Source organism: Bombina bombina, chromosome 7 (assembly GCF_027579735.1).
Source record: "Bombina bombina isolate aBomBom1 chromosome 7, aBomBom1.pri, whole genome shotgun sequence".
NCBI lineage: Eukaryota > Metazoa > Chordata > Amphibia > Anura > Bombinatoridae > Bombina > Bombina bombina.
Genome location: NC_069505.1, coordinates 506,149,376 through 506,170,691, shown reverse-complemented (window position 1 = coordinate 506,170,691; position 21,316 = coordinate 506,149,376). Strand labels below are relative to the sequence as shown.

The 21,316-nt window shown below is 38.2% G+C and overlaps 1 protein-coding gene across 1 annotated transcript; it reads left to right on the top strand.

Annotated features, from left to right (window-relative positions):
* Positions 1–14,772: 14,772 nt before the first annotated feature.
* LOC128636041 (suppressor of cytokine signaling 4) lies at positions 14,773–20,446 on the top strand. Its single transcript, XM_053689115.1, has 2 exons — positions 14,773–14,913; positions 19,396–20,446. The coding sequence occupies exon 2, from the start codon at positions 19,449–19,451 to the stop codon at positions 20,007–20,009; it is 561 nt and encodes a 186-aa protein (XP_053545090.1). The 5' UTR covers positions 14,773–14,913; positions 19,396–19,448; the 3' UTR covers positions 20,010–20,446.
* Positions 20,447–21,316: the final 870 nt, after the last annotated feature.

The following is a 21,316-nucleotide window of genomic DNA, read 5'->3' as shown; positions in this document are numbered from 1 at the left end:
GCTTCAATAAAGATTGGATTTTTATCTTACATCTACCTGGAATTGGATCGTCCTTTTTTCTACCTCTCACTGTGAGTACAGGTTGGGAGGGGCCTAATTTCAGGCCTAAATCATGCAGTAGTTTTTGCAGCTTGAGACGTCCAGCTTCCCTGAAGGAGTCGCCTGAACACTTAGGACCTCTACAAAGGGTTTTTGTGCCTTCAAAAGTCGTTGTATGGGCAGGTAGGGCCACAGCAGAGCTGTGGCAGTTTGTTGTGACTGTTAAAAAACGTTTATATCATTTTTTTGATCCGGTTTTGAAACTAAGGGGTTAATCATCCATTTGCAAGTGGGTACAATGCTCTGTTAGTCTATTATACACACTGTAAAAATTTCGTAAGATTTACTGCTTTTTATCACTGTTTTTCAATTTCTGACAAAATTTGTTTTTCTTAAAGGCACAGTACCGTTTTTAGTTTTTGCTTGTTTACATTTATCAAAGTGTTTTCCAAGCTTGCTGGTCTCATTGCTAGTCTGTTTAAACATGTCTGAGATAGAGGAAACTCCCTGTTCATTATGTTTAGAAGCCATTGTGGAACCCCCTCTTAGAATGTGTACCAAATGTACTGATTTTACTTTAAGTTATAAAGATCATATTCTGTCTTTAAAAGATTTATCACCAGAGGAAATTGACAAGGGGGAAGTTATGCCGACTATCTCGCCCCACGTGTCAGAACCTTTGACTCCCGCTCAAGTGGCGCCAAGTACATCTAGCGCGCCCATGGCGTTTACTTTACAAGACATGGCGGCAGTTATGGATCATACCCTTACAGCGGTAATGTCCAAACTACCAGGGTTACAAGGAAAGCGAGACAGCTCTGGGACTAGAAAAAATACAGAGCTCTCTGATGCTTTAGTAGCTATGTCTGATATCCCCTCACAATATGCAGAAGCTGAGGCAGGAGAGCTTCTTTCTGTGGGTGATTTTTCTGACTCAGGGAAGATGCTTCAACCTGATTCTGATATGTCTACATTTAAATTTAAGCTTGAACACCACCGCATGTTGCTCAGGGAGGTTTTAGCTACTCTGGATGACTGTGACACCATTATAGTGCCAGATAAATTGTGTAGATTGGATAAATACTATGCAGTGCCTGTTTCTATGCAGTGCCTGATGTTTTTCAAATACCTAAAAGGTTTTCAGAAATTATTACTAAGGAATGGGATAGACCAGGTGTACCGTTCTCTCCCCCTCCTATTTGTAAGAAAATGTTTCCAATAGATGCTGCTACACGGGACTTATGGCAAACGGTCCCTAAGGTGGAGGGAGCAGTTTCTACCCTAGCTAAGCGTCCAACTATTCCCGTCGAGGACAGTTGTGCTTTCCTAGATCCAATAGATAAAAAGTTAGAGGGTTACTTTAAGAAAATGTTTATTCAACAAGGTTTTATTCTCCAGCCTCTTGCATGCATTGCCCCGGTCACTGCAGCTGCGGCCTTCTGGTTTGAGTCTCTGGAAGAGGCCTTACAGGTAGAAACTCCATTGGATGATATACTTGACAAGCTTAAAGCGCTTAAGCTAGCCAATTCATTTGTTTCTGATGCCGTTGTTCATTTAACCAAACTAACGGCTAATAACTCAGGTTTTGCTATACAGGCGCATAGGGCGCTATGGCTTAAATCCTGGTCAGCTGACGTTACTTCAAAGTCTAAGCTTCTCAACATTCCCTTCAAGGGGGAGACCCTATTCGGGCCTGGACTGAAGAAGATCATTTCTGATATTACTGGAGAAAAAGGTCATGCCTTTTTTCAGGATAGGTCTAATAAATTAAGGACCAAACAAACTAATTTCCGTGCCTTTCGAAACTTTAAGACGAGCGCGGCATCAACTCCCTCTAATGCAAAACAAGAGGGAAATTTTGCCCAGTCCAAGCCGGTTTGGAGACCTAACCAGGCCTGGAACAAAGGTAAGCAGGCCAAGAAGCCTGCTGCTGCCTCTAAGACAGCATGGCAGATCACCCCCCGATCCGGTAATGGATCTAGTAGGGGGCAGACTTTCTCTCTTCGCCCAGGCTTAGGCAAGAGATGTCCAGGATCCCTGGGTGTTGCAAATTGTGTCCCAGGGATATCTTCTGGACTTCAAAGCTTCTTCCCCAAAAGGAAGATTTCACCTCTCACAATTATCTGCAGACCAGATAAAGAGAGAGGCATTCTTACATTGTGTTCAAGACCTCCTAGTTATGGGAGTGATCCACCCAGTTCCAAAGGAGGAACAGGGGCAAGGCTTCTATTCAAATCTCTTTGTGGTTCCCAAGAAAGAGGGAACCTTCAGACCAATCTTAGATCTCAAGATCCTAAAAAAATTTCTCAGGGTCACATCTTTCAAGATGGAGACTATTCAAACCATCCTACCTATGATCCAGGAGGGTCAATACATGACTACCGTGGACTTAAAGGATGCTTATCTTCACATTCCGATACACAAAGATCATCATCGGTTTCTCAGGTTCGCCTTCCTAGACAGGCATTACCAGTTTGTGGCTCTTCCCTTTGGGTTAGCTACGGCACAAAGAATCTTTACGAAGGTTCTGGGGTCAGTTCTGGCGGTCCTAAGGCCGCGGGGCATAGCAGTAGCCCCTTACTTAGACGACATTCTGATACAGGCGTCGAATTTTCAAATTGCCAAGTCCCATACGGACATTGTTCTGGCATTCCTGAGGTCTCATGGGTGGAAAGTGAATGAAAAGAAGAATTCTCTATCCCCTCTCACAAGAGTTTCCTTCCTGGGAACTCTGATAGATTCTGTAGAAATGAAGATTTACCTGACAGAGGCCAGGTTGTCAAAACTTCTAAATTCCTGCCGTGTTCTTTATTCTACTTCTCGCCCTTCAGTGGCTCAGTGTATGGAAGTAATCGGCTTAATGGTAGCGGCAATGGACATAGTGCCGTTTGCCCGCCTACATCTCAGACCGCTGCAACTCTGCATGCTCAGTCAGTGGAATGGGGATTACACGGATTTGTCCCCTCTACTAAATCTGGATCAAGAGACCAGGGATTCTCTTCTCTGGTGGCTATCTCGGGTCCATCTGTCCAAAGGTATGACCTTCCGCAGGCCAGATTGGACAATAGTAACAACAGATGCCAGCCTTCTGGGCTGGGGTGCAGTCTGGAACTCCCTGAAGGCTCAGGGATCGCGGACTCAGGAGGAAGCACTCCTTCCGATAAACATTCTGGAACTAAGAGCGATATTCAATGCTCTTCAGTCTTGGCCTCAGCTAGCTGCGGTCAGGTTCATCAGATTTCAGTCAGACAACATCACGACTGTAGCTTACATCAACCATCAAGGGGGAACAAGGGGTTCCCTAGCAATGTTGGAGGTTTCAAAGATAATTCGATGGGCAGAGATTCACTCTTGCCATCTATCAGCTATCAATATCCCAGAGAACTGGGAGACGGATTTTCTAAGTCGATAGACTTTTCATCTGGGGGAGTGGGAGCTCCATCCGGAGGTATTTGCACAGTTGATTCAACTTTGGGGCAAACCAGAACTGGATCTCATGGCATCTCGTCAGAATGCAAAGCTTCCTTGTTACGGTTCCAGGTCCAGGGATCCCAAGGCAGCACTGATAGATGCTCTAGCAGTGCCTTGGTCCTTCAACCTGGCTTATGTGTTTCCACTGTTTCCTCTGCTCCCTCGTCTGATTGCCAAGATCAAACAGGAGAGAGCTTCTGTGATTTTGATAGCACCTGCGTGGCCTCGCAGGACTTGGTATGCAGATCTGGTGGACATGTCATCCTCTCCACCATGGACTCTGCCTCTGAGACAGGACCTTCTACTTCAGGGTCTTTTCAACCATCCAAATCTAATTTCTCTGCGTCTGACTGCTTGGAGATTGAACGCTTGATTTTATCAAAGCGTGGTTTCTCCGAGTCGGTCATTGATATCTCAATACTGGCGCGAAAGCCTGTCACCAGGAAAATCTATCATAAGATATGGTGTAAATATCTTCATTGGTGTGAATCCAAGGGTTGCTCATGGAGTAAAATCAGGATTCCTAGGATATTATCTTTTTTTCCAAGAAGGATTGGAGAAGGGTTTATCAGCTAGTTCCTTAAAGGGACAGATTTCTGCTCTGTCTATTCTTTTGCACAAACATCTGGCTGAGGTTCCAGATGTTCAGGCGTTTTGTCAGGCTCTGGTTAGAATCAAGCCTGTTTTTAAACATGTTGCTCCGCCATGGAGTTTAAATTTAGTTCTTAAAGTTCTTCAAGGGGTTCCGTTTGAACCTTTGCATTCCATAGATATTAAGCTCTTATCTTGGAAAGTTCTGTTTTTAGTAGCTATCTCCTCGGCTTGAAGAGTTTCGGAGTTATTTGCTTTACAATGTGATTCCCCTTATCTCATTTTCCATGCAGATAAGGTAGTGTTATGTACCAAACCTGGTTTTCTGCCTAAGGTGGTATCTAATAAAAATATCAATCAGGAGATTGTTGTTCCGTCACTGTGTCCTAATCCTTCTTCAAAGAAGGAACATCTATTGCACAATCTTGACGTGGTTCGCGCTTTAAAGTTTTATTTACAAGCTACTAAAGATTTTCGTCAAACATCTGCATTGTTTGTTGTCTACTCTGGACAGAGGAGAGGCCAAAAGGCTTCGGCAACTTCTCTTTCTTTTTGGCTAAGAAGTATAATCCGCTTAGCTTATGAGACTGCTGGCCAGCAGCCTCCTGAACGAATTACAGCTCATTCTACTAGAGCGGTAGCTTCCACATGGGCTTTTGAGAATGAGGCTTCTGTTGAACAGATTTGTAAGGCGGCGACTTGGTCTTCGCTTCATACTTTTTCTAAATTCTATAAATTTGATACTTTTGCTTCTTCGGAGGCTATTTTTGGGAGAAAGGTCTTACAGGCAGTGGTGCCTTCCCTTTAAGCGCCTGCCTTGTCCCTCTCTTCATCCGTGTCCTATAGCTTTGGTATTGGTAATGGATGATCCGTGGACTGGATACACCTTACAAGAGAAAACAAAATTTATGCTTACCTGATAAATGTATTTCTCTTTTGGTGTATCCAGTCCACGGCCCGCCCTGTCATTTTAAGGCAGGTGTTTTTTATTTTTAAACTACAGTCACCACTGCACCCTATAGTTTCTCCTCTCTCCTGCTTGTCTTCGGTCGAATGACTGGTAGGTGGCAGTTAGGGGAGGAGCTATATAGACAGCTCTGCTGTGGGTGATCCTCTTGCAGCTTCCTGTTGGGAAGGAGAATATCCCACAAGTAATGGATGATCCGTGGACTGGATACACCACAAGAGAAATAAATTTATCAGGTAAGCATAAATTTTGTTTTTTTTTACAATGCATGCGCATATGTCTCTAGTCTTCTACAGCTTCATCTGCATGCGTCATACTGCCGCTCAATGATGACAATCATACTAGCTTCACAAAACTGGAAGTTTAATTCACTGTGCATTGCATTTATTATTTAAATCAACGATCCATGCTGCAGCACCAATGGATGAAAGGCTTGCATACATGAACTGCAACTCCAGCCTAACCTAAGGGGCGGTCGTTACGGCCGTTTACAGGGGAAAACAAAATAATAATTTTATACAATGTAAAGGTTCATTTTAAGGTGAGAACCATTATTTTTTTATTCTATGACACCTTATTTGAGTGATAATGTATTTTGGAGTACGTTCCCTAAGGAAAGATCTCTAACGCTTTAATTATACAACTATTAAGATATAGGGGCCGATTTATTAACTGTCGGGCAGACATGATCCGCTGAAGCGATCATGGCTGCCCGACATTGATAAATGCAGACAGCATACGCTGTCAGCTTTTGTCATTGCTCAAGCATTTTGTGTGAAATGCTTGTGCAATGCTGCTTCCTGCACATTCGCGGCCATTCGCTGCTTCTCAACTTTTGTTTCCGGCGAGCCTGAAGGCTTGCGTGAAAACTGCTGCATTCATAGCGTAATAATTCGGCCCCATAGCCTCCATTTTGTGTTTAAATCCATATTTATTTATAAATAGTGTTTGTTTCAAAAGTGAATTGTTTAAGCCTAAAATACCTGTTATACCAGCCTACTGCTTTTTGTTTACCAGTAATTAACCTAGGGTTTCGGCCATGTTTTCCTGGACACTTATGAGTTACACATGCTGCAGGGTGTGCAGGGAGTAACATGTATTATTCTGTCCAGGGTCACTATTTTTGTGCCGTTCATCAGCACAATGCACGTTCCTCCCTGCACACCCTGCTGCATTTGTAACTCATAAGTGTCCAGAAACACGTGGCCAAGGTGACAACCCTAAATTAACCCCTTCCCTGACACAATGGAGCGATTAACCCCTTAATGGATACACAGGCCTTTCTCTGATACTCAGACCCACCCCCGGGTGGTGATAAACCCTACTTTGATATGCAGATCCACAGAGTGGAGTGATTAACCCCTTTATTAATATTTTTACTATACACACTCTTACAAAACAGTGATTAACCCCTTTTGTAATACACAAACTTACAGAACAGTGATTAACTCCTTCCGTTATACACAAACTTATAGAACAGTGATTAACCCTTTTTGTAATACACAAACTTACAGAACAGTGATTAACTCCTTCTGCTATACACAAACTTTTAGAACAGTGATTAACTCCTTCTATAGTACACAAACTTACAGAACAATGATAAACTCCTTCTGTTATACACAAACTTACAGAACAGTGATTAACTCCTTCTGTTATACACAAACTTATAGGATAGTCATTAACTCCTTCTGTAATACACAAACTTAAAGAACAGTGATTACCTCCTTCTGCTATACACAAACTTTTAGAACAGTTATTAACTCCTTCTGTAGTACACAAACTTACAGAACAGTGATCAACTTCTTCTGTTATACACAAACTTACAGAACAGTGATTAACTCCTTCTGTAATGCACAAACTTACAGAACAGTGATTAACTCCTTCTGCTATGCACAAACTTCTAAAACAGTGATTAACTCCTTCTGCTATACACAAATTTACAGAACAGTGATTAACTCCTTCTGCTATACACAAACTTACAGAACAGTGATTAACTCCTTCCGTTATACAAAGAATCCCCCACACCCCGGAGTGGTAATTAACTCCTTCTTTGATATGCAGAGTGGAGTGATTAACCTCTTCCCTCACACACAGCCTTACAAAATATTCATTAACCCCCTTCCTCATACACAGACCTTCTCTGATTGATTAACCCCTTCACTGATACACAGACCCCTTCCAAGTGCTGATTAAATCCTTTCACTAATACAAAGAACATCAGACACTAGAAATGGCTATCTCACTAGAGATAACTAAATAGGGGGCGCTCTAGAACACACACAAAGGATAAACAATATATACTATTAATAGATAAAACCAAAAAAGTAAATACAAGGAGTAATATCAAACATCTCAAATGACGGTGAGAACCAAAAAAAAAAGTCAATAGTTGTACACAGTCCCAAAAGTGATCCAAACACAGAAGGGTCACAGGAAAAAAAACCATGGATGTATGGCGACAACAGCAGCACTCTCCTCACATCAACCAGGGAAGACATCTAAGCAGAGAAAAAGAGAACAAAAAAGAGTCGCTTTGTGTGTACCAATAAAACAGGTAAGTGAGATATAGACAAGCCCACAACAGGGTACTCACATTCTGCAGGAGCACTCAGACAGTGCTATTAGGCATGGACTGGGTACTCAACAGCAACCCAGCTTGCTGATACTTCCAGCGTGTCTCCAGGGACAATTCAGGAACACCCTTCTAGGACTGGAAAGGCAGACTGCCCAGGTCAGCTGCTTCAAAGGTCAGGCAGGAAATGCTGGTGGTATCCAAAGCTCCCACATTAAGCAAAGACAGTCCCAATAAATGTAGTGGGGATAGATTCTGTGTGGTTAGTAGAAATGATCAGTAGCAGTTCCAAACTCAGATGTAAAAAGATAAGATTTATTAAAAAGAATTTTTAAAAACTTGAACAACAGGATAGGGCAAACATATCCCTCCTATTAACATGCGACGCGTTTCTCAGCTGTAGTGCTGTTTCATCAGGCATATATGGCAAACTGATCATAACTCTACTATATATATACACACACACCAAACAAATCAATTAAGCAATATAACAAGCACCTGGAGTTCTCCACTATGAGGAGGACCCACAGGTTATTAACCCTTCATCTATGGCATATACTTCACATCTCTAAAGGCAACAAATATTAATTATAGTATGCCCAGATCTAATAAAAATGTGGAACAAGTTGCAATATAGTTTGATAGTATAATTTGGATGTATATATTTTTAAAAATAATAAGGGGTTAACGATTAAAACATGATAAAGAATAAGAAAAAATAATATATGATCAATGACCATACTAATATGATGTATATACACAATATAATTTGACAGTATAATATAAATGCATATATTTTTGAAATAATAAGGGATTAACGATTGAAACAAAATAAAAAATAAAATAAAAATAATATATGATCAATGACCATACTAATATGATTAATATACAATTAAAATTGATATCAATGTCATAGGAGAAAAACATAATGCATCTAAGTGAGTGCTACAAAATGTGTCTAAATGTCTCAAATAGATGTCATATCTTTGAAAAAATGGAATTGCACTTAGCAAACATCGCTCTACCTACCTGTACATAGCAAAAAAATACCATCTGCATATAGTTGTGCTTTACGTTAGTGACTTGAATCCAGATCCTATTTCCTTATAAAACAAATATGTATTGGAAAATGGAGTTAAACTGAGCAAAATCTCTCAACCTACCAATAAATCGCAATGAGGAGCCAACTACATATAATAGTCTTTAGCTTCTGTCGTGCGGATCAAGATCCATAGTCGCAGGGAGTAAAATAACTAAATAAATATACATATACGAATGATCGCCACTAAAGAATAATCACAAACAAATTCTAAATAAAGACAGCCAATCAGTGACTTCATGACAATCATCACCAATCACAAGAGAGGAGACTTACGTGATGGCCCCAAGCAATAGGGAATGGCCAGACAAGGGGTGTGTCACAACGATCTCACACCATTGGTGGAAACAGGACAACCACCAAAACGTCACGCTGTCCAACATAACTATATGTACACAATGCTAGACAACAGGACATAATAAAGGAGAGAGCATACACTAAAATAAAACAATCCAATACTATAATAGCTATCTAAGTCCCAAGTGATGCCGAAATTAATAAAACAAATAATAACGAATCACAAAAGATAAAACGTGCATAATAGCACCAAGTAATAGGAAGTAACTGCGTGAAGGGTGTGAGACATAAATGTCTAATTATTGGTGGAAAACTAAACACCTACCGAATGACAAGCAGCCTATCGAGGCAATGTATAGAGCCCACAATGCCGAATATATAAATGTATATAATATAATAAACTTCGATCTAAAACCGAAAGTGATGCTGAAAATAGGATGGGGATGGCACCTCTCAGGAAGCTGAATTATTTGTAAATCATCTTAATAATAATGAAATGGGACTTACATTTACATGTAATATCCAGCCACAAAGAATTGAATTTCTGGATGTTTTGCTACAGTGGGGACCTGAGGGGAGTGTTTGTTCTTCCACTTTTGTCAAGAAAGTTGACAGCAATAATTTTTTGCATTTTCGAGTAACCATTTGAAGAGTTGGAAGACAAATATTCCCTTCAGTCAATTTAATAGAATCAGGAGGAACGCAAGTACACTAGAAATTTATGACGAACAATCCCTAATTTTAGTGGAAAGAATTAAGGCTAAGGGCTATCCTCAGGCTCTTATCAAAAATAGCCAAGAGAAAGCAAGAAATTTGAGTAGAACATCTATCCTCAAAGGTAAAACAAAGGATGGTACTACCCCCAAGGAGACTAAGGATTTGTGCCAACCTAGGTTCATAACAAAGTACAATTCCAACCATAGAGCCATTAAAAAGTCCTTGACTAAACACTGGCAGATCTTACAAAAAGATACTGTTCTCAAACAGATTTTAGAGAACCATCCTCAGGTTACCTTTAGGAGGACCCCTACCCTTAAACAAAAACTTGCTCCTAGTAAGAAAGTAATGTCCAAGAAAGTTAGAAATAAAACACCAATAAATACAGCTTGTGGAATCTATAGGTGTGGTCATCAGAGATGCTCGATGTGCAAGTACATTGTACCCAAAACTTCTGTAGTCACTGCTAATGTAACAGGTGAAGTGTTTAAAATCAAAAGTAGCATAACCTGCAACACAGCATTTGTCATCTATGTTTTAACTCGTAAGTGCGGCCTACACGTCCCATAAAATCCGTAAGAGATGGAGTGAACATCTGCGTTATGTAAAAAAGAAGTCACTCCACCACAGTGTCCCCAGACATCATGTTCAGGCCCATTATGGAGAACCCTGTAACTTTGTTATTACCCCTCTAGAACATATCCCACCTTCTCACAAATACAACAGATTTGTCAAGCTAAGACAGAGAGAAACTTTTTGGATTTTCATGTTCCAATCTCTTGTTCCCAATGGTCTAAATGAGGTAATAGATTCTGCTGCTTTCAATTAATTTTATTGCTGTTATAAATTATTATTTTGTATACTGAGATCTATTATTGTATACGCTTCACCATCTTTATTCATGGCAATATAGCACATTATTAATTTTATATCTGTTCTCTCCACACTCATAGTAGTATTACCACCATAATTTTATTTTATTTTAGATTTTATTTATAAGTTAGCACAGGTTCATATTTCTTGTTATAATTTATTTATATCCCTATGTTTAACATATTCAGTTAAACAGATGTTGTTATGTTATTTGTCATTGTTTACACCTTGTTAGGGTACCTCTATTAGTAAGTCACTGTCACATATTACACATTACCATTACCCCTATTTCACATATCACACATCATCATAACCCCTATTTCTAACACATCCTGTTTAATAGATATAGTTTTGCAATATGGGCCCATTATATTTGTCATTTATTACATCTTGATAGGGTACCACATTTATCAAGTCATTGTCATGTTCATTATAATTAATATGCCCTATTGTGTTGATTACTCCCTAGATATCCTCTCTTAGTTATCACACATATAACTGGTATATATTTTTTTCAGTAGCTCTTTTAAGCCTTAGGGTTTGGTTGGATTGTATCTACGGTCCCCTTAAATATGGTGTGTACATATATTGGTAATATCATTAACTATCTGTTAGGTCTCTTAAATGGACAGTCTACACCAGAATTGTTATTGTTTTAAAAGATAGATAATCCCTTTATTACCCATTTCCCAGTTTTGCATAACCAACACAGTTATAATAATATCCTTTTAACCTCTTTGATTATCTTGTATCTAAGCCTCTGCAAACTGCCCCTTTATTTCAGTTCTTTTGACAGACTTGCAGTCTAGCCAATCAGTGCCTGCTCCCAGATAACTTCTCGTGCACGAGCACAGTTTGAAAATACGTGAACTAACACCCTCTAGTGGTGAAAAACTGTTAAAATGCAATCTGAAAGAGGTGGGCTTCAAGGTCTAAGAAATTAGCACATGAACCTCCTAGGTTAAGCTTTCAACTAAGAATACCAAGAGAACAAAGCAAAATTGGTGATAAAAGTAAATTGGAAAATTGTTTAACATTACATGCTCTATCTGAATCATGAAAGTTTATTTTGGCCTAGACTGTCCCTTTAAGGTTAATTATTACAAAATTTTTGTTAGGTCTAAAAAGGCTTATACATATTATTAAATCTATCACTATGGAGATTAATAACACATATATTATATTCACATATCCCCACTCTCATATGAATAATGTCACCTTACACTTGTTATTTGTGCTTACACTTGTTACTTTGTGCTGATTATACTTGAATCCTATTTTCAGCATCACTTTCGGTTTTAGATTGAAGTTTATTATATTATATACATTTATATATTCGGCATTGTGGGCTCTATACATTGCCTCGATAGGCTGCTTGTCATTCGGTAGGTGTTTAGTTTTCCACCAATAATTAGACATTTATGTCTCACACCCTTCACGCAGTTACTTCCTATTGCTTGGTGCTATTATGCACGTTTTATCTTTTGTGATTCGTTATTATTTGTTTTATTAATTTTGGCATCACTTGGGACTTAGATAGCTATTATAGTATTGGATTGTTTTATTTTAGTGTATGCTCTCTCCTTTATTATGTCCTGTTGTCTAGCATTGTGTACATATAGTTATGTTGGGCAGCGTGACGTTTTGGTGGTTGTCCTGTTTCCACCAATGGTGTGAGATCGTTGTGACACACCCCTTGTCTGGCCATTCCCTATTGCTTGGGGCCACCACGTATGTCTCCTCTCTTGTGATTGGTGATGATTGTCATGAAGTCACTGATTGGCTGTCTTTATTTAGAATTTGTTTGTGATTATTCTTTAGTGGCGATCATTCGTATATGTATATTTATTTAGTTATTTTACTCCCTGCGACTATGGATCTTGATCCGCACGACAGAAGCTAAAGACTATTATATGTAGTTGGCTCCTCATTGCGATTTATTGGTAGGTTGAGCGATTTTGCTCAGTTTAACTCCATTTTCCAATACATATTTGTTTTATAAGGAAATAGGATCTGGATTTGAGTCACTAACGTAAAGCACAACTATATGCAGATGGTATTTTTTTGCTATGTATAGGTAGGTAGAGCGATGTTTGCTAAGTACAATTCCATTTTTTCAAAGATATGACATCTATTTGAGACATTTAGACACATTTTGTAGCACTCACTTAGATGCATTGTGTTTTTCTCCTATGACATTGGTATCAATTTTAATTGTATATTAATCATATTAGTATGGTCATTGATCATATATTAATTTTATTTTATTTTTTATTTTGTTTCAATCGTTAATCCCTTATTATTTCAAAAATATATGCATTTATATTATACTATCAAATTATATTGTGTATATACATCATATTAATATGGTCACTGATCATAAATTATTTTTTCTTATTCTTTATCATATTTTAATCGTTAACCCCTTATTATTTTTAAAAATATATACATCCAAATTATACTATCAAACTATATTGCAACTTGTTCCACATTTTTATTAGATGTGGGCATACTATAATTAAAATTTGTTGCCTTTATAGATGTGAAGTATATGCCATAGATGAAGGGTTAATAACCTGTGGGTCCTCCTCATAGTGGAGAACTCCAGGTGCTTGTTATATTGCTTAATTGCTTAATTGATTTGTTTGGTGTGTGTGTGTGTATATATAGTAGAGTTATGATCAGTTTGCCATATATGCCTGATGAAACAGCACTATAGCTGAGAAACGCGTCGCATGTTAATAGGAGGGATATGTTCGCCCTATCCTGTTGTTCCAGTTTCTAAAAATTCTTTTTAATAAATCTTATCTTTTTACATCTGAGTTTGGAACTGCTACTGATCATTTCTACTAACCACACAGAATCTATCCCCACTACATTTATTGGGACTGTCTTTGCTTAATGTGGGAGCTTTGGATACCACCAGCATTTCCTGCCTGACCTTTGAAGCAGCTGACCGCGCCTAATAGCACTGTCTGAGTGCTCCTGCAGAATGTGAGTACCCTGTTGTGGGCTTGTCTATATCTCACTTACCTGTTTTATTGGTACACATGAAGCGCCTCTTTTTTGTTCTCTTTTTCTCTGCTTAAAGAACATCAGAGCAGTCATTAACCCATTCCAGTTACACAAACCTTACCACTCCCCCTTCAAGTGGTGATTACCCTCTTCCATACACACAATTTATTTATTAAAAAAGTTACATTGATTTACAAATATCAGTAATAATACACTTAAAGGACCAGTAAATAAAGTAGATTTGCACAATCAACAAATGCATGGCAAAAAGACAATGCAATAGCACTTAGTCTGGACGTCAAATGAGTAGTAGATTTTTCTCTGACAAATTTTAGTTATGTCTATTTCCACTCCTCCTGTATCATGTGACAGCCATCAGCCAATCACAAATTAATATACGTATATTCTGTGAATTCTTGCACATGCTCAGTAGGATCTGGTGACTCAAAAAGTGTAAATATAAAAAGACTGTGCACATTTTGTCAATGCAAGTAAATTGTAAAGTTGTTTAAAACTGCTGCTCTCTCTGAATCATGACAGTTTAATTCTGATTTGAGTGTCCCTTTAAGGACACTTAAAGGACCAGTCAACACATTAGATTTGCATAATCAACAAATGTAAGATAACAAGACAATGCGATAGCACATAGTCTGATCATTAAATGAGTAGTAGATTTTTTTATAACAAATTTCAAAGTTATGTATATTTCCACTCCCCTTGTACCATGTAATAGCAATCAGCCAATTACAAATGCATATACGTATAGTCTGTGAATTCTTGCACATGCTCAGTAGGATTTGGTGACTCAAAAAGTGTAAATATAAAAGACTGTGCACATTTTTTTTAATGGAAGTAAATTGGAAAGTTGTTTAAAATTACATGCTATATCTGAATCATGAAAATTTAATTTAACCTGAGTGTCCTTTTAATTGGAAACAGCACTCAATCTTTTGTAATGTTTTAAATACGTTCCGGAACATCTATGTGCTCTTTTTATCTGTTCATTCCTGTTTACACTTTGAATTGTTTACTTAATAGTTAAGCATTACCTGTGTTTCATTCACATGGCAGGTCGGTTCAGAGATAGATCTGACAACAGTCTTAACTAGTTAAATTACATGGGAGGAGTATCCTGACTACACACCCTTTAAATTCACATGTACATGATACAGTAATACTTTGTCATAACAGCAATTATCTTGGCAAGGCTACAAAACAAAATAGGATCAGTGATTGTCTGCACAAGTGTTTGTTGAGTCTCCGGAACACGAGGTGAGTACAATGAGATGTTTTAGTGTTGGTGATCAGATACTTGCATGCTGGGAGCTGGATTGTAAGTCTAGGTCTCTCGCTGGGGTTTGCTGGAACTAGGATAAGGGTACCAACCCTCATTTAATTCCAGGATCTCCCTTATTTGCCCAAACTCTTTTACAGTCTCTTAGACTCCCTTATTTATATGCTAATTTTTCTCCCTTATTTTTTTACAAAATGTAAAAATCTAAATTTCAAACTTTATAGTCAAACAATGGCATTAGCTAATCTGTTAGAGCAGTGTTTCTCAACCTTTTGGCAGCAAGTACCCCTGTAGGCATACATTTAATTTCTATGTACCCCAACTGTAGCACAAATATTATTAATCTTTTACATGAGCAAAAATTAAAAATCATGTGTATCAGATATGTTAAAGTAAATGTATAGGAATCAGATATTGGTTTTATGGAATTTAATATTTGGCAATATTACAACAGAGAATAATAAACACATAAAATACAGATTTATATTAATAATGATATGCAATTAATGTGCTTCTTACAATAAAAAGGAAAATAAACTCTTTTCTGCTTGAGGAAAGTAATATTTATGGCACCATCTTTCTATTTTTCATAACCATTTCATTCACATTTTTTTTGTCTCGTTTTACTATGGCATACTTCAGTATGCTGCACTTTACCTATTTTTATAGTGACACTTTCTCTGTTCATATCAGTGAAGCTCAACACCAGCCCTCATATGTCAGAATCTAAGATTTTAGCTAACTGAGGTGAATTAGTGATTGAGCAGTGGTCCCACTCACATTCTGCCCTGTTAGATGTACTTGAGGGTAGAAATGAGAGAGGTAGCTGAGTTGTCATTTTTACAACAGCTACATGGGGGGGGGGGGTAAAAATGAAGGCCAATTTCTGGAGTACCCCTTGCCAATGCCCCAAGTACCCCCAGGTGAACACGTACCACAGGTTGAGAAACTAGGGGTTAGAGCAGACATCATCAAACTTGGCCCTCCAGAGGTATTGGAACTACATTTCCCATGATGCTCAGCCAGCTGATATGCTGGCTGAGCATCATGGGAAATGTAGTTCCAAAACCTCTAGAGGGCCACGTTTGAGGATGTCTGCCCTAGACTATTGTAGGTTTAACCCCCCTGCAAAGGGGTTAAACACACAGTAGAAATACCGCTCAGGACTTGCAGAGCACTGCTGGTTCCAAATAAAAAAACGCTGCTGATCCAGTCAGAATGGGGAACTAGTGCTAATCATTGGATCAGCTGCATTTTCTGCTTAGGACCAGCAATGCTTTGCGAGTCCTGAGCGGTATTTCTTAACGGGTTTAAACACACAGTAGTCTGGGGGTCGACAGTTTAAAATGACATGAGCTAATAGATTAGAGGATGTCATTCTTGACTATAATGGCCCTTTAACACTGTACTCTTGTTATTATTAGTTAGTTAATAATGATGTATTTATTTAGTTAGTTAATACTTATGTATTTATTTAGTTAGTTAATAATGATGTATTTATTTAGTTAATTAATAATGATGTATTTATTTAGTTAATTAATAATGATGTATTTATTTAGTTAATTAATAATGATGTATTTATTTAGTTAGTTAATACTTATGTATTTATTTAGTTAGTTAATAATTATTTATTTATTTAGTTAATTATTTTGATGCATTAAATGAGAAATAGAATTCACGGATTTGTAGAAAGTTGTTGAATGTATTTAAGCTAAAATTTGTGAATGACGTTGATTTGTATGAAGAATTTTGTTGTACCAAATCCCCCCCCCCCAGTAATTACTGTATAATTTGTAGATTTTCCTATGTGAAATTTGTCAATTCCTTAGTTTCCCTTATTTTCTTCAAAAACAAGTTGGCAGCCATAATCCAGGTGCAGGAATTATAAACATTACTATCAGAGGTGTGTAGTTGCTTTAGGGTCCATAGGTTCAGGGGTCCCAATTCTAACCCTTTAATTATATATTTATTCTATCTATCATCTATCTATCTTTCATTTGTCTATCTGTCTGTCTATCTATCTATCTATCTACTATCTATCTTCTATCTATCTATCTATCTATCTATCTATCTATCTATCTATCTATCTATCTATCTATCTATCTATCTATCTATCTATCTATCTATCTATCTATCATCTGTCTATCTATTATCTATTATCTATCTATCATCTATCTATCTATCTATCTATCTATCTATCTATCTATCTATCTATCTATCTATCTATCTATCTATCTATCTATCTATCTATCTATCTATCTATCTATCTATCATCTATTATCTATCTATATATCTTCTATCTGTCTGTCAGTCTGTCTATCATCTATCTATCTAATCTAGGAAACAACCTTTATCCCAACTTCTTGGAAAGTAAAACGTTTGCATTTCAGAATAGTTTGGGTGTTGAAGAGGGAATGAGACCAAATGATAACAACAATATCTTAAGTAATTTACACAATATTTGCATGTTATAATACAGCTTAGACATGTAACCTAAAGGTAGTTTTATATCTTTTTTACCATCAGAAAGATAATACAGCACTGTAATCAGAAAAGGTAATATTTGTTGTTTTTTAAATAAATGTAGACAACTATTTGCATTTTAGAACACAAAAACAACAAACAAACCAAAGAGGCAGGGAGAGACGATTGTGATTAACTGGTGAGAAATATTGTAGTTTTTTATTGAGACATGGCATGAGAACTAGAGCAGTGAAGTCACACAGCAATGGGCAGCAAATGTAAATATATATGTATATAAGCATACACATGTATATATTCAGGGAACACACAGTTCACATAGACCGCAATGTAAAGGCACTTTTCAGTGACGTTTTGTTTTCTAACACCCCACACCCGCCAACTTTAGCCCTCAAAATACTGCCTAGTGCAGTAATTTTTAAAAATGCAACCTTTTTTATTATTTTTAAAAAGGGACCTTACATTTTTTTTTTTTGGGGGGGGGGCAGTTGGGGCACTTTTAAAAAATGAATGAGAGGTTTGACCTCTGGTTAATTTTTGTAACGCTAATTGCTACCGCAAGCTCGCCAACTGAAATATATAGGATTTATGATGCAGATCAGCTTAAGCTAAGAATTGTGATTCCAACTGATCCTGGTAGGAATTTTGATATATGGATTGCTCCAGTGGTTACTAGGGCCACAGCTCAATGTCAAGTGCATCAGGATTCATGTCTCAGCATGGCCTCCACTTCTGTTGCATAATGGTAAAGTGTATTATCATCACAATTACAACCTTACTCTTACAAGTCACATGTTCAAGAACCATCCAAAGCCCATCTTACTAATTCACTTACAAGATATTTGCACAGATGTCCCTAATTTGGGTCACTAGAATGGGAATAAGAATTTATTCCTAGTGTGAGTTATGATGAACACTCTCCTCTGGCATTTAGGATTCATTATTCTTGCTAGTGGATATGGAAAATACAGTTATGTTCACTATGGTATACACTTCTTCAATTCTTAAAACTTACAAGTCTCATTTTAGTTATAATGGTCTTAATGCATAGGCTGTGATGGATAACAGGAATTGTAGACGTGCACTCACTATTGGAAGTTAGGTTGCATTTCTAATACAAGCTGTAACTGTAATGCTCGTGGGATACTCCTCTATCAGACCAAACTCGGCCAGTAGTCTTGTTATCCTGGCGTCAAGCCGGAAAGATATGGAATATCCCAGAGCAGGAAATATTAGGCAAAGGAGGAGAGCGGCACTCACCACAGGCAGGACAGCACAAGGCAGATTATGAGAATGGTCAGGCAAGCAGGATTCGGCAACAGAAAATCAGTTCAGCAATTCAGGGGTTAAACAGAAAGAGAAGTGAGACAGGCAGGGTTCCAGCAACAAAGTATCAGTCCAGCAACTTAGGGGTTAACCAGGTAGCGTAGTGAGACAGGCAGGGTTCCAGAAACAAAGTAACAGTCTAGCAAATGATCTATCACTCACAGGAGCACACAAAGAAGCACCTATACTTGGGCAGTGACAGGTCGTTTGCTGCCTGTTCAAATACCTGAGGGATTGGCGCAACAAAACCGTCCGGCATCAGGAGCGTGCGGCGGTGACGTCAGCGCTGCATGCATCCTGAGCCAACACAGCCCTAGGCAACGAGCAAGGGGGAGACGCCCCGCCCTTAGCAACGGCACGGCATGACAGTAACAATGAGATGGGGCTCTGTGTTAAGAAATTGCATACATTAAAGGGACAGTCTAGTCATAAAATAAACTGTCAGGATTTAGATAGGGCATGTTCCTTGGTTCCTTGGAGTTACCTAGGAGTCAGCACTGATTGGCTAAAATGCAAGTCTGTCAAAATAACTGAGATAAGGGGGCAGTCTGCATAGGCTTAGATACAAAGTAATCACAGAGGTAAAAAAAGTGTATTAATATAACAGTGTTGATTAATATAACAGTGTTGGTATTGGTCCATTTCTCATGCAGGTCAATTGGATGATGATTGCATCTAATGGAAAGAAAGAGTTCTGTATATAAACATGTCCCCTACACCATCCAGACAAACTCCTGAGGTCACAGTAGATGAAGGAGGACTACACACACAGAACCTGCCACATATCAGACATCCATTGATTCCAGATCTTTTGGAGGTCACTGGGTTATCCTACTACTGGGGCACCCTGAGCCAAAGGAAGGCTGAAGCTCTGTTACATGACAGCCCAGATGGCTCCTTTCTTTTAAGAAATTCATCTCAGGATGGTTGTGCTTTTTCAGTCACTTTCCGTCGAAGGGGGCTCACCCGGCATGCTCGGGTTCAGTACTGCAATGAACACTACAGCTTTCACTGGGGCTGTTTCAGAGCTCCATCTGTTCCTATTCTCCTGGATTATTACAGTGATCCCACATTGTGTACATACTTTGAACCACTTCTTACCCGGCCTTGGATCCGAAATTTCCCTCTAACCCTTCAGGAGTTGTGCCGAGCAACTATTAACATGTACGTCATGTATGAGAGCATTCAAAAAATGCCCTTACCACGAGCCATGAAGGAATATCTGTGGGAGTGCCACTATAAGGAGAAACCTCTTGAAACCAATTAAGACATCACTCTCCAAACATTAAAACACAATAGCCTCTTCTACCACATGACATTTTCTATATTTATAGCACCCTGTAAAAAGTGTAAATGGCACCTGAGTCCTTATGAAATAAGGTCCACTGTGCTTGCAGGATTCCTGAAATAAGGTCTACTGTGATTGCCGGATTCCTGAAATAAGGTCTACTTTGCTTGCAGGATTCCTGAAATAAGGTCTACTTTGCTTGTAGGATTCCTGAAATAAGGTCTACTGTGCTTGCAGGATTCCTGAAATTAGGTTTTCAGCTTTCTGATTATTTTTTATTTAAATAATATGTATAGTTTTAGATTGTTTCAAAACCAGAAAACTTTGTTAGACTCAAACAGTGGGCTATGAAGGAATGTCATATGAAATGCTTAATGAGTCTTGTTTTAAGTAAATAAAGAAAATATGTGATTCTATGATTTGATGTCCCTGGTTTTAATGACTGATTCCTGACGCACAACAATTTTTAGAAACAGATTTTATTGGATAATCTTAATTCCCTGACTAGTTACTTATAGGTCCCAGTCATTCTTGAATTCCCTGACTGTATTTGACTCCACCCTGCCTGTTGTTTAAGTCATTCATTATCTACCCCTCCTGTAAAAAAATGCTTCTGCAAATTACTCTGGCACTTTCTAACCTCAAACTTGAGACCATCTTGAGCTATATTCCTGCTTTTAGAAAAGTTACATTTTCTTGTGAATTTTATTGTATATGTATTAATATGGAAGATATGTTCTCTCATCTCATTTCTTTCCCCTACAAACCATACAGTCCTTTCTTGCAAGGTTTGTTTATGTCACTTAGAGATACATTTTTAGTACGCACTATGCTAGATCCTTGCTTTTAATCCTTGGGTATTTGGGCACAAAAAAAGTAAATATTGTATATGCCAAATTGTGAAATGTGGGAGGAAATGTTAACTGCTGTAATAAGTGACAAAGCTAAAATATATCAGGGCAATATTTATCAATTTGCAAGCAGACAGGATTCACATGCTGTGAACCTCTCTACATCTTATTGCAAATTGTGGGGTAAATGTGTTCCCCATATTTATCATTGCATAAGGTAACACTTGTGCAATATTGCCCCCCTACCCTCACACAACCAATTGCATGAGAGTAAGGTTTGTCAATCAAGTGGTCAAATGAATCCGGGGGTGATTTTCATCCACCATATCCAGTTTAGCAGAGAGGGTTTAAAACTAGTGCTTCACAAATATCAGTGGTAGGCTCAAATGAGAGAGCCTGCAAATGATTGGGGCATTTGCCTAGTAATAAATTCTT